The 15,409-nt window shown below is 27.4% G+C and overlaps 1 protein-coding gene across 2 annotated transcripts in view; it reads right to left on the reverse strand.

Annotated features, from left to right (window-relative positions):
• The window catches only part of LOC145181556 (uncharacterized), a 38,225-nt gene that overhangs the window by 15,259 nt on the left and 7,557 nt on the right, over window positions 1-15,409 (reverse strand). For both annotated transcript variants that reach the window (XR_016447949.1, XM_090074002.1), the window contains exons 6-17: window positions 14,392-14,469; window positions 13,962-14,017; window positions 10,397-10,475; window positions 9,577-9,595; window positions 9,289-9,410; window positions 9,100-9,156; window positions 7,015-7,098; window positions 6,839-6,922; window positions 6,514-6,613; window positions 5,946-6,029; window positions 4,769-4,833; window positions 4,523-4,583 (exon numbers count right to left, since the gene is read on the reverse strand). Coding sequence is in view for 1 of the 2 variants with exons in the window: in XM_090074002.1 (XP_089930128.1) it covers window positions 4,523-4,583; window positions 4,769-4,833; window positions 5,946-6,029; window positions 6,514-6,613; window positions 6,839-6,922; window positions 7,015-7,098; window positions 9,100-9,156; window positions 9,289-9,410; window positions 9,577-9,595; window positions 10,397-10,475; window positions 13,962-14,017; window positions 14,392-14,469 (889 nt within the window). In the remaining variant the exon portion in view is untranslated. The remainder of the gene's footprint in view (window positions 1-4,522; window positions 4,584-4,768; window positions 4,834-5,945; window positions 6,030-6,513; window positions 6,614-6,838; window positions 6,923-7,014; window positions 7,099-9,099; window positions 9,157-9,288; window positions 9,411-9,576; window positions 9,596-10,396; window positions 10,476-13,961; window positions 14,018-14,391; window positions 14,470-15,409) is intronic.

Raw genomic sequence — 15,409 nt, forward strand, 5'->3', positions numbered from 1 at the left:
TGTATATCAAAAATAATAAGTAAAAGAATCATGGGAACCAATTTGGTTGAGTTTCTTTTAGGATAATGCTTTGTGTGAAGAATCTTAAGGATTGAAAATAATTCAGAGGTTGCACAATTAGCATTAAGCTTAATTACATTTTTGACTAAAATGTTTTCAAGACCTAATGAAATTACAATCAGACTCTAGGAATCTGTCACAGAATATTCTAGCACAAAGATAGTTTAAGTTTAGCCAGTCCCACATAATTCTTCTAGCTTTTCAGCCAATAAGAAGAGACTGTATGAAAACCTTACAACAAGAGCTGTGCCTAGAGTTCAGTGTAACTTTCACTGTTAACTTGTACACTTCTGGAATTAAATGAATTTCACAATTGTTTGTGTGATTGATAAATGTTTTTGTGATAGAAAATATATTTGTTTGTGTGATTGAAAACACTGCCTCTATTACAAGAAAAAATATTGACAATAAGAGAGGCATCAATTACAATGATTAAAAAAACTGCAGAATTTTGGGATAGAACCCGTATTCTAATCAATTATAACAACAAATTTGAGACATTTAACCATAAGTATCTTTTTTTTATACATTTATCAGTTCCTCAAGAAAATTTGTGGTTAAAGACCTGTACCACAAGTTGGTAAACAGAAAACCTGAAAAACCTGTTAAAATATTCTCCTTGTAGGGAGTTTTGAAAAAGAAGAGCAATCAGATCAATTAACAAGATCATGCAGCAAAAGAAGCCTACTCTGAGGACAGAAAAATCTAGGAGCAAAGGCACAGTCAGGATGCTGAAGAAGCCTCTACATCTTATGCAGTTGTTTAGTTAGATTCTTCAGGCAGAAGTAGTAGTAATGAGGAGTTATGTAAGAAGGATTCTGGTGCTTTTTCAGGGCCCTGGACCAATCCACAGAGCAGATCAATGGGTTAAGTTATTTACTCATCAATGACCTGGATGTTTTGTATCCAGTTTAAACTGTCAAAACAAGAGTAGGGGCTCTGTGCAATATGTGTCTTCACTGTCAAACTTTATCAGAAGTCTTGGATGGAAGTATCATTTCCTACATCTGCACCACAAAATGATCTCAGACTTCTCACAATGTTGCAGGATTACCATGACAAGAAACCACAGCATTTAAAAAACATTTTCTGTAGCATCTGTCAAAAGAGTTAGCAGCCTTGGCTTTCTTTGACCATGAAATACCAGATAACATAGAGAGACAACTGATAGTCTCACTCATCAAGGATGGAGAGCTATTTAAACATGCACTGAGTCACCACTGTGCCAACAGCTCTGCTGACTTTTGTAAAAAACTAAAACTTGATCAGAAGTTCTTAGAAGAAAACCCTAGCACATGAAAGGGTCAAATAGGCTATCAGTCAGCTAGAAGATGAGTGATTGGAATTGAAACTGACTTCTTCATGTGTCATGATTATCCTCTTGAATAAGAGCCACAAAGAGTGGCTCTTATTCAAGAGGATAATCATGACACATGATAAAGTCAGTTTCAGTTCCTCTTGCAGGTTGCATCTAAGTATACCTTTAAGTAGGAAGGCTTACCTTCCCTGATTGTAAAAAGAATACACAAATATTTGAACAGCATTGCTCAGCAATTGAAATGCTGAACAGCAACTGAATGCTCTGTTATTTATAGTAATAAAAATAATACTTTAATAATAGTTTACTCTAATTATTTTTATTTTAAGAAATACTAGAAATAAGATTAATCCCATCTTGTTAAGGAATAAAGTTTGTTATTCATGTGCAACCTTTAAATGTTTAAATTAATTCCTGAAATATTTCTAAAATATTTCATAGAACTTATTGAGACCCATTCCTGTTTTGTACGTATTTATGTTTTTTAAAACTTGTCAATTTGGACCACACTCAGTTTAAATAGCTTAAGTGTTATGTATTTTATGTATTTTGTATACACACATATATATGTACATACATACACACACACACATACATGCATACATACATACATACATACATACATACATACATACATACATACATACATACATACATACATACATACATACATACATACATACATACATAAGTTAGATATAAATTAGGGTAGATATAAGTTAGGGTAGGTTGATTTTATCATTTTTTTTATATATCAAATTGAGTAATGTTACAGTTACTGTAACTAGGTATAACTGTAGCTCCACTAAATTTCAGATATGCTGCATTCAAAATGGCTTACAGATTTGCATTTAAAGTCCTCAGTTATAGACTAATGTTAAGTTTCTAAGATATTTTAAATTTCAATCTTTGAAACTTTAAATTCCAAACTAGTTATCTCATTTCAAAACTTGTTTTAAATATACTAATATTTTAAATAAATATTGCTGCTGCTGATGATGATGACGATGATGATGATGATGATGATGATGATGATGATGATGATGATGATGATGATGATGATGATGATGATGATGATGATGATGATTATGATGATGATGATGATAATGAACATAAAAACTTCAATAAGAATTATAAATATTATCTAAAATAAAAAGATACAGGAAAAAAGTGAAATGAAGTGTAGTGGTGGCCCATATGAATTATTAATGACAGACCCAAGTACTTACAGACAGGTTATTTAATACTACTTCTATTTTATTCATGCCAACTGCAGATATCATAGGCCTTTCTGAGCAAATTAAAAATAATTTAGAATCAATTTAAGCTGCAGTGAATCCAAATTTATCTCTAATAATTGACAAACCTAGAAAAGTAAGAGATCTTGTTCTTGTGAAAAACATTAATTGCAAGCATGGTAGAGAAAGTACCAAACAAAATCTAGATCCAAAAAAGCTAAATGCTAACCAATAAAGAATTTTTTTGGAGACTAAAACTTAATTAAACTTCCCAGATTTGCTATGGAATTAGTCAGAAATGAGTGTTTGCCAAACTTAGATTCAGCACTTGCAAATCCTTTACTACATGATATTAAGCATATCTTGAGAAAAAGATATTGATATCAATGCAACTTAGATTACTGTGCAAACTGACAGGGCTAAAGCACAAGTAAAGAAAGTTAGTGAAAGTAAAGATAAAAAAATCAGTTAATTTGTCATGGTGTGGGTAGCAAACTTGGTCAGACCACTCAAAAAGATGGTATGAGAACTGGACCAGGAGGTTTCAGCTGCCTTTTTGGGAAATGAAGTGCTGAAATTATTTAGGATACACAAAAAGTTTTGTTTGAATCTGTCAAAAGTCCAATAGTTGATGGGTATATTCCAGAAGAAGTACTAAAAGACCCTAGTAGCAACGTTTGAGTATTGCAAAGTTGGTAAAGTTGCTAATAAATAGGCTGCTTATAAAACTAGCCCATTCAAACATGGTTAACTCTAGCTATACATATTCTATATTTATATATAAGAGACAATGAACGAAACCACCCTTTAAAAAAAACTAGTCTACTATATTGTTCAGGTTTATGCTCCAGCATGGTTTAAAAGAAAGATATTATCTAAGCTGCATAACTCTCCTAATCTTTTTCTACCAACTAAGTATTCCCTCATTTAACCATTTAATATGTATTGTGAAGCAGAAAATCAATACATTTTGCCTAAAACCTGAAAACATTCTTTATGCCATGGTTAAAGATGATGACAACAAGATCCAAAACCATAATTTTCAATCAATACTGACTCTTAAAGGTACCTTTTTAAAATATTAATGTAACTTAAATAGTAAAATTATTTTGTTATTCTTTTAAACACAGTTATAACGCAGTATTTATCACAATTATATATTTACAAAATAAACATGAATAGTCTGCAAAATAAATTTTAAAAAATTCCTGAAATAAATTTTAATGCCAATCACTGTTATGAGTTGATTGACCTTACTGGTTTAGACAATATGGAAGCTCCTACCACACAGCATTTTTCAATTCATGAAATTCAAAACTTTATAGACAAATCTGTTAAACCAGATATTCTGGACTTCCCATCTCACTCCCTGAGTGTGGAGCGAACTATTAAACAAGTATTGAAAGCATCCTATTACATTTATGGGTTTGAGAACTGACACAGCTCATCTTAACAAAACTACTTAGCAAGAAGTGGCATCAAGCATACATTTCATATATTATTTCCATTCTTATGATGACATTTTTTAATAGATTCAAAAAGTTTCTTATTTAGATAAACAACTTTTAATAACTTAAAATCATAGATGATAAATATGGCAACAATAGAAAACAATTGAAAAGTTTAATTAAATATAGGGCTTTTCATGGGATTTTTTGTACAATCAAAAAAACCTTTAAAGCTAAATCAGAAAACGGATTTTCATACAAAATAACTAAAATTTTGTGAGGCATCTTGTTTCAATTACCTTCAACACTACAACATTATGCAATAGGCCGCGGTAAAATATATATTCATATTTATCAATATATCTATTTATCTACATAACTATATCTACATATAAATATGTAAAACTATTAAAACTGATATCAAGCTAATATCACAAAAATATACAACAAGGCTTTACTTGGTTGACTGTCTTCTTTTGATCTTTCAACTTCATTTTCTTTTTGGTTGGATTCTATAATCTAAATTATTTAAGATTCTTTATGAATTAAGAAAATCTACATAATAATTTCAGAGATAAAAGTTTTCCAGAAAAAAAAAAACTTTTTTAAAATTATCTTAAAACATTTTAAAAGCATTTTGAAATCAAAAGCAAAAAAATTGAAATGCAAAAAAACTCTATAAAAAAACAAAATAACAAAATAACTGTATCTTTATCTTTTCTTCGAACTGATAAATTGTCTAAAAGATTTTCTTTATCTTTTTCTTTATCTAAAAGATAAAAAAAAAAAAAGTCTCAGTTAGCTGACTTTTTCACACACTTCACACAAAAATTTTTTTTATAAAGTCATAACATATACGCTAAAAAATTATTTGGTCTGAAAAACTTTGTAATAATGTCTCAGCAGATATTCAGATCGCTAAAAAAAAAAAAATCTTTTCCAATTCATTTAACAGGGTATACAGATGCATATAAAAAAAAACAGTGGTTAAAAATATTGTGGGACTTATGCTTAACAAGGATTTTTATTGCATTTTTGGCTATTCCAAATTAGCACATTTATAATAAGAAATCATTAGAACTTTTAAATTCATTATAAAAATCTTAATTTTAAAATGAACACTGATCTGAGCTAAAATTTTCTTTACAATTTATGACTGAATAGCTAGACAAATGACATCACACCAGGGTTTTGATTTTAATATTTATCTTTAAACACGCATTTAAAATTATTTAGGCAAAGAGATTTTTATTTTAGTTTTTTTGGAGTGCTTTTTTGTAATTTATATACACTACAATTTTACTCAATTACAAATTAACTTCATTATTTATTGTAAAACTTTCTTTAAATGTTTCATAGTTTAGACTTTAAATCATTATTTAAACTACAAACTGCAAAACTAGGAATTCCTTATTCATAAAGTTTTAAGAAGCTTATCTCAGCAAGAGAGAAATTTTAATTTAGTTAAACAATATCAAGGCAAGGGCCAAGTGTGTAAATCAAAAAAAGAATTGCATTGCTAGAATCATGAAACAAGAAATGTCACCTTCACTGCACATCATATGATTGGGTCAATATTCTATTTATTGATTATTTAAAATTTACACTATTTGGATCTAATGTAAGAAATTAAATTGGACTTAATTCCAAGTTATAACTTCCTATTGCTTCATTAGCACTAAACTTATTACTTTAGCAACAACAAGATTGATTTAATTGATTGTATTGATAATATCCTTGATTAAACAAAGTATAAGGTTTCAAAGTGATATAAAGAAAAAGAGGCCATCTTTAAGTTTTTTTTTGGCAACTACTGAAAAAAAAACAAAAAAAACAAATGTATTAAAATGGTCGAAATTCTAATTAAATTTAAAAGAGTACCCTTTGCTTCTGAAGAATCGTTCTGAAGATTGCATGATGAATTACTTTCATCTAAGTTTTTGTAATAGTTTTCTGTTGCATCTCCTTAGAAAGATAAAAAGAAACTGTTATTCTCATCATCATCATCATCATCATCATCATTATCATCATCATCATCATCATCATCATCATCATCATCATCATCATCATCATCATCATCATCATCATCATCATCATCATCATCATCATCATCATCATCATCATCATCATCATCATCATCATCGTCATCGTCATCGTCATCGTCATCGTCATCGTCATCGTCATCGTCATCGTCATCGTCATCGTCATCGTCATCTTCATCGTCATCATGATTGTCATCGTCATTGTTATTGTTATTATTATTGTTATTGTTGTTATCATTATTATTACTATCATTATTATCATTATTTTATCGTTATCATTTGTTATTACTATCTCAATCATTTCACTCCTTTTAGTTTTTTTTAGGCCATTTGAAAAAAAAATTTCTTTTAAAAGTTGTGGAACTTCATTTCAATAGTGAAGAATATTTTAAAAGATTAAAAAGAACCTGGTGTTGGGTTGTATGCATTTTCAAATGCCTGCTCTAAATTCATTTGTTTCATTTTTGACTCCTGTAAACGTTGGTATGGAGGCTGGAAAACCTTGTTCTAAATATTTAAAAAAATGCAAATATTGAAAAATAAATTACTTCATCAATAATTTAAAATAAATTAACAATTTTAAATTATTTATGAACCAATTCCATTGAAGTTTCTTTATGTTTTCTTCTTTAAAAAAAGACATTTTTTACTTTTTCTATTTTAGTAAACTAACACTGTATCCAGCAGCATTCAAAATTGTAACTATTAAAAAAAAGATTTAAAAAAACGTACACTTATCTTTGCTACAACATTCTTCCTATGCAATCGATCTTTTAATTCCAGATTATTCAACTCACCAATTAGATCTTCTTGTTGCTACAAAAGTAATCATTAAGTAACATCCACCAGTAACTTTCTTAACAAGAAATTATTATTTTTTTAAATTTTATTTAAAAGCTGATATGTACCTGTCTTAATTGAACTTCTTGAAGAGCATGTTTATGCCTAAGTTCAGCTTTTTCTTCTCTTTCATTGCTTTCTTTCAAAAGTTTCTTAAAAAATGAAAAATAAATTAACAGTATTCAACTATTTGATCAACAACTTAAGTAAATAGGTTTTTCTTTGCATATCCCTCCCAAGATTGCATACACCCTCCTCATGCTTTTTTAACTCTTTGAATGTTTTCCATTTGAGTAATTTTTTAAAATTTTAACAAGCATTAAACCAATTGTAATATTTATAAACTGCCTACTAAAACTAAGAACACATATTAAGATAAATAAAAGCCATATAATGTAATGAAATACTTTGATTTCAATACAAAATATTCAGGAAAAACAGTCTTAGTATCTTTTCTAAACAAGATAGATATCTTCTCTAAACAAGATAGATATCTTTTCTAAACAAGATAAATATCTTCTCTAAACAAGATGGATATCTTCTCTAAACAAGATAGATATCTTTTCTAAACAAGATAGATATCTTCTCTAAACAAGTTAGATATCTTCTCTAAACAAGATTGATATCTTCTCTAAACAAGATAGATATCTTTTCTAAACAAGATAGATATCTTTTCTAAACAAGATAGATATCTATTGAAACAACAATATAACTAAAAAAAATTACCAAAAGAAAAAATTTATCTTTATTTTAAGAACTTTTAAGCATATCAGTTTATACTTGTTTCATTTATGACAATTTGAATTTCCTGATCCAATTCTTCAGCATTTTTGAACCTACCACATATGTACTTGTTGTTCAGAAAAATTCTCAATAAAATTTACTTCAATAGATAACGTAGCCATTTTAAAACAATGATTGTATTTGTACTGAACCTTAAAAAAAGCTTCAACAAGTTTTGATACATGTTTGCAACCAATTTTAATCTACAAAAGGTAACATTTAATTTTCTAGAATGGAACTACATATGTATTTGTCCATTATACCTATATGCAATAGAGTGGTGGCAGTACAGAAAATCCAGCAAAGCACCGCCAAACTATCAAGCCTTTGCTGAACCAATATTTAACAGTTCCTATACTGTACATAAACCATTTGCCAACTGGTCTTCTCACATTTTGTTAACCATCTGAACCTTTCAGATTAAATTTTGACTCATCTGACTGAATCATTTGTCTCCGCTAATTCGCCATCAGATTTCTGTGACCCTTTGTGAACTCTAAATTTGCTTTTCAGTTCTTCGCCAATATGAATGGTTTTTATGGTACACAATAACTTTTACAACCCTGCATCAATCAAATGTTCTTGTTCAGGATTTTGCAAAATATCAATATCCAAATTCTATCTCTGGCACTAGCACATGGATTTTTTTCACTTAGTAATTTTTTGATCAATATGAGGAGTAATATTCTTTGGTCATCCACTTAAGTGCTGAGTTACAACTTCCATTGGTTTTATATTTTTTAACTGAATGACTAACAACCAATTTTGATATTTTATACTTTTTACATAAGTCATTTTGTGTTATTGCAGTATTATAATTATCAATGATTTTTTGTTTTAAAACACTATTATATTTATTGCAAGCCATCCTGTCATCTTTCAGCTATAATTTTACTAAAAGCTTCTACTTAAAAAAGATTTCTAGTGTTAAATTTAATATAAATGACTAATGATAAATTTATCATCTTCCTTAACTAAAAGCCAGATTCAAAGAGAACAGTTTGTTGATTAAATTGCAGTGCTGTTCTAATAACATTATTTTTTTTACCATTTACATACCATTTTATTTTCATGTAAAAAATATTTAAATAGAGTCATACAAATGAGAACCAAATATATATATATATATATATATTTATATATATATATATATATTCCACATTTATTAGCAAGTGGTATATTTATTAAATGTTTTTTAGTTAAAACTGTTTACAATTATTTAAAACATTTTTATTTCCAGGAAAAGCATTTCCTATTAGAGTTTCTTTAGTTTTGGAGGACATGGTATATTTACAATTTACAGGAATAATTTTCATTAATTATGCAGGAATAATTTCCGTTTATTATAAATGTATCCTAAAAAAAGTTACTTCTTGCAGGACTTTGTACTTGATTTCCTCTTCTTTTGCAGAAAGTTTAGCATCAACCTAAAAATAATTTTATTTTCCAGACTTTAGATGAACCATCATGAAACATCTAAAGTTTGGAAATCATAACTAACACTGACTGATCTAAAATCAATTCGGCTAAAATTGTCAAACAAGGAAAAAATTATGTACCTGATTTTCTTCTGAAACTTTTTCTACAAGAATCTCAGGAAAACTTGATAGTACAGAGTGTAGATTATAATGAGACAGTGCAAATGAATCAACAGTTTGGTTCTTTGTAATAGAAGTAACAACTAAAGGCATTTTAAAAATCCAAATAACTGATTATCAATTAGAGTGTGTTTGTTTGGCTGTGTGGTGTTATTAAAAGAAGATCATAAAACCATAAGTAATACAAAAATAATAACTAAAAATATTTTGAAAAGAAATTGCTTTAAAATATCAAATTTTCATTCAAACCTTTTATTGGCTTCAAATTCTAAAGATAAATAAGCAACAAATAAATGATAATCAAATAAATACAGTAAACTGCAGTTAAAAGAAATAATTATGTTAAAAGAAATAATTATGTTAAAAGAAAGAGAGAAAAAAAAGATAAGATAAAATAAAGAAGTGTAAATGTTTTTTACATAATTTATTATATTAAAATACTTTTTACAACTAAACAACTCAACTTATAAATTTTATAAGAACTTGAATTTATTTTTATAAGAACTAAACAACTCAACTTGTAGTAATTTTATAAAAACTTGAATTACAATAGCTAAATTTGTTTTTTGAGAAACAAAAGTTTTAGTTGCAACATTTAAATAACTTCTCAATGATAATTTGTAAAAAATATTCAATATTCATAATTATTTGCATAAAAAAATTCAATTAAAATATTGCCATTTAAAGAAGATTACTGGTTTTGAAGAAATGCCTTTTCACTTTACAAACACACAGTGCTATTTAAAATATGCTAATTATATAAATTTTGAAAATTATATGAAATATGAAACTTATATAAATTATGACAATTTGTTAAATTTTGATAAATTTATACATCATGCTGTAGCTAATTACACAAAGTTTTGCTAATCAGTAAAAAAAAAAAAAAATAATCAATATATTGATCATTTTAAATTTCATTGAAAAAAACTGTTTAATGCTATGATTTTATGTGTGCATCTTAATATAATGGTGCAACTATACTAAGTTAATATTTATTTATTTTAAAATGAATAACTATTTTAAGTGTGAAAAGAAATATTAATTTTTTATAAAAAAATTTCCTTACAGCAATAGGATCTGGAGGAGGTTTTGGAAGTGAAAGTATTGCTTTTTTTCTGTCTTCTTCCATTGCAATTATCTTCTTTCTGCAATCATAAAGATTTTTAAAAAAAATGTTTTGAAAAGTTAAATGAAATTGTAAAATTACCTTCAATGTTTCATAACAGACTGTGGAATTCTTTTCACTATTATTTTTTTTACATTAAATGTTAATATCACAGCTAGGTTTGATTTGAATGAGATTTCAGAAGAATATCAGAAATCCAAACACATATATCTTAATAAATGAGGAGCCTGGTAAGCTGATTACAAAGGCTGTAACAAATCATAAAAAAAAAAAAAACCCTCCCTCAATAATATATAAGTATATTATGGAGGGAGGGTTTATTTTTTGTGATGATTTGTTACAGCTGGTAGAAGTCTCAAACTTTTAGATTTATAAATTATTGCATAGAATTATGGAAAAAAATAGTTGATACAATCATTACTAATAAAAACTCAAACTATTGGTTAAAAACTTGAGTTTTTGTAATAATATTTGCATCAACTCCATCTTTATTTAAAAAAAATTGGTCTCAGTTGTTCAAAAACATGAGTTGCAGTGAATTTAGGAACAATAAAATCCAAAACCTTTTCTTGTAAATGTGCAAGAATGAGTAACAGCTAAGTATAAGTAACTAGAGTAACAGTTTGTGTATTTCTTTCAAAAAGTAGAAGCTTGTAAAAAAAATTTGAAAGCGAAATTTGAATTGCAAATTAAAGATTTTGTAAATCTTTTAAATGCTTAGCTCAACTTTAAACATCAGTTACTAAAAAACTTCTGCTTGTTGTTATTGGTTGGTTTATATATTACTTTCTAGATTTCATTTAAAAGAAAAGTTCTTGATATACGTGCAGCATAATTATCTATTAATATGGCTGTGCATTGTTTGAAGTTCATTGTTTTTATACATTGAAAAAAAGTTTGTGTTTTTTAGTATTTTTTCAAAAGTATTTTTTAAATACTTTTTACTACAAACTCAACGTGATGTAAAGTTTAGTATTAGTGCTTGAGTTATCATGTTTAAATACTTTTTACTACAAACTCCGTCCCACAAAAATTACTCACACAAACACAAAATAAGTTAATTTATTATTTCTGATTCAAACAAAGAGTGAAATGTTAATTTTGTCAAAATTAATTACCAATGCTGCACATTCCTTCACAAAAATATCCACCAGCAATGTTCACACAAATTCCATTATTCAACTTGCAAATTTTTTAAATAGTCAACGCCAAAAAAAAGTTTTTCTTGTAGAAAAAGTTACTTTTTTTAGGGTTTTCAAAGCATTTCACTGAAACTTAAACCCATATCTTTTAATTTTGCTGAGTTTAATAAGAACAGTGAAAACAAACTGTTAAATAAAGTTCATGATTTGATGAAACATGAGGAGCATTTTGTTTCAGAAATAGGAACAATTTTTCCCAGCAGCAAAAAACTAAAAGTAACATGTTTTATAATAGGAATTTATTTAGAGCATTTAAACTTACATTTTGTATTTTAAACTTTTTTCTTAAACTCACATTTTTTAATGAACTTTTAAACACGAAATGAAATTTAGAACTTCTGCTTTTTATTTATTTATTATCGTATTATTGTTTATTTTAGTATATAAATATATACTAAAATAAACAATATATAAATTCTGATATGTATATATTAATGATCCAATATGCTAATTTATCATTTTTTAGATAAGATATAAATATATAATATACAGATGAAAATGCTCCTGAATGACATCAATAAAGGAAGAATTATTGAGATGTCATCATTTGGAATGATTCATAGAGATATTGCAAGTAAGATTGGATGAAGAAAAATTACTGTTATTGAAACTATAAGTTGTCATTTACATAAGTGCAAAAATTTGTCATTGAGCTGTCAGGAGGTTTCTTCAAATTTTCACATAAGCTTGAATGGTGCAGTGCACATAAAGAATGTACTATTGCCCAATGGAGACATGTTTAGTCAGATGAAACTCCATTTGACTTTAGATGCTCTCAAAGATTCTGTGTTTGGAAGCATAGTTATGAAAAGTATCATCCTAAGTGTGTTAAAACCACTGTTAAGTATCAAAAGAAGATAAATGTATGGGGATGGTTTGCTGTGCATGCTACAGGAAGGATTCACAAAGTTGATGGCATTATGGATCAAGACCAATCCCATGGGATCCTTGTTTATCAAGCAAAACCAAGTTGCATGGAATTATTTCCTGATGGTAACTACCTATTTCAACAAGATAATGATCCTAAGTTACTGCAAAATGTAAAAAGGTGTATGTTGAAAAAAAACATGCTTACCTTGGACTGGTGGCTGAATTAGTCACCTGACTTAAATCCAATTGAAAACCTATTACATAGGTTTTGTATTTGTCACAACAACATTAAACAAAATGTGTTTTTTAATGCCTTAACAACTCAGTGTTTTTTTTTCTTCTTTTTAACATATATATATATATATATATATATATATATATATATATATATATATATATATATATATATATATATATATATATATATATATATAACATATCATAAATTGATATATATATATATTAATACTTGTGAATAAACATGATTTCTACATACTGATTGATACTTGAGAATAAACATGAATTTTATATAATGATACTTTCAGTAAAATCATTCATTGTTTCTTTTTCAACTTTACTTCAAGTTTTTGTAAAAAAAAACTACACAAAATTTCTTGGCTAGTTTTTTTGGCATTGACTGTTATATAAAATTGATAATGGCAATTTATACAAATAGTTATTTGATGATTATGCCAAAGCTTATGGTCATGCAAAGTTGAAGCAGAGATGTTAACAAGAGATAAATTCTATATATGGAATGAAATAAAAAATGACAAAAAACATCATCAAAAGAGTTTTTAAATATTCTTCCAAAGAAATGAAAGTCAAATGCTACTTATTTAACTAGTCTTTAGCTTCAAAAACATCAACAATCTCTCATGCCAAAGATACTGAATCAAATCTAGTTGAATGCTCTGAATCAAATGCTCCACCTCATGTAGAGCCTATTGAATGTGATTTAGTAGCTGAAGAATCTCAAATGGCCTCATCAAGGACTGAAGATTCAAATTAACAAATTGTACAGCAAGAAAAAAAAGCTTAAGACTCATCTGATGTTTAATTCATTCTCAATGAAGATGTTGAAAACCTTTTAATGTTAATTCACATGCTGGATGCAGAGGTATATTTAAACTTTTTGTATAATGTAATACAACTTAAGTATAAACATTATATTAATTTAGCTAATAGAGTACAATGTAAATGTCAGGTATTAATCTAGGGGATTAAAAAATTTAAGACATACTCTTAGGGGGATTGGTAAAAATGCTTTGACCTGTTACAAGGTGAGGGGAGGGACAGTCAAAAATAGCTGAAATAATTTATGGAGTACTCAAAAAATTAATACAATACAAAATTGTACATAATCTTATTGTCTGGTTTTCTGTTCTGGTTTTTAAGGTTTATAACACACCAAAAGAAATTTTTATTTTTACCTTAAGTCAGCTTGCTCTGCAACAGATGCATCAACTAGTGCTTTTTCTTTTAAGATCTTAAGATTTTAAAATTAACAATATCAAAGAAAGAAATCAGAAGGTCCCATTACTAGTATATGTATATTTATTTATTGCTTATGCAAATCATAAATTTACTATAAACATTTTTAAAAGATTTATTTTCTTCCATATGTGTATGTGTGTGTATACATACACATACAATGTATGTGTATGTATACACATACATGTATGTATGTATATATGTATGTATGCCATACATACATACATACATACATACATACATACATACATACATACATACATACATACATACATACATACATACATACATACATACATACATACATACATACATACATACATACATACATACATACATACATATATACATATACTAAAACCATTTCACCTTATTAACAGCTCTTTTGTAACGCTTTGTAACTAGAGCTCTCTCTGCAGCAGTAAGCTCCTTCATTTTTCCATCCTCCTTGAAGTTAAAGTAAAAAACAAATAGTTCCCTGAAAAATGTTTGCATTTTTTAAATTTAAAAACTTCTTAGTTAACATTTTTCATGTAATATTGAAAAGCAATCATTTTTTTTTGTTTCAAATAAAAGTAATTTTGAAACCTAACACTTTAACAAATAAAAGAAACCAAATGTACCTGTGGCATACTTGTGTAAAGAAAATAAACAAAAATACCTTGCCATATTCACTATATATGGCATAAATAAGTAATATTTCCATATTATATATACACATAATCCGCATTTGCAACTTTCAATATTTCAACACATTAGTAAAAATATTAATAGAAATATTGCACTTTTAACATATTTCTATAATAATTGATAGGCTATTAATAAAAAACATGCCCTGCAATTAACACTAGGGTGTATCGAAAAACAACTTTTTTTAAATTTGAAATTGTAATAGAGCGGAAAAGTTGCATAATGCTATAAAAAGTAATTGTGCCAAATTTTTTTGTATATTTTTTGTCTTCAGTTCGCGCTAGGGTTTTATTTTTCTTAGAAAAATACGTTTCCTGACCTTTTTTATAAAATAAAAATAACAAATTCTATGCATATACTAGAGTTGTATTAGAGTTTAAACATTAGACAATGATAAAGTTAGAAATGGTTACAATATTTAAGAAAATATTTTAATGTCTTCAGTTGCCGCTAGAGGGCTAAGTTTTTAAAAAAAACACTGCTTAACGAGTTTCTGGCAAACAAGCTCTGCAGTCCATAATGTACAATTAAAGTTATGTGGAAAATATTTCTGAAAAATGTTTAAAGTTTAGCTGTAATAATGTTCAACTATCTGATCCATTTGGATCTGTCTCAAACTGTCTTTTTGTGTTGAATAAAGGCATTTTTTGCGATGCAAGTCTTGCACGAATGAAGCCATCTTTTTTAGCCAAATCGC

Source organism: Hydra viridissima, unplaced genomic scaffold (assembly GCF_058129835.1).
Source record: "Hydra viridissima isolate aposymbiotic clone 2 unplaced genomic scaffold, HvirCarnegie_v1 scaffold_16, whole genome shotgun sequence".
NCBI classification, from domain to species: domain Eukaryota; kingdom Metazoa; phylum Cnidaria; class Hydrozoa; order Anthoathecata; family Hydridae; genus Hydra; species Hydra viridissima.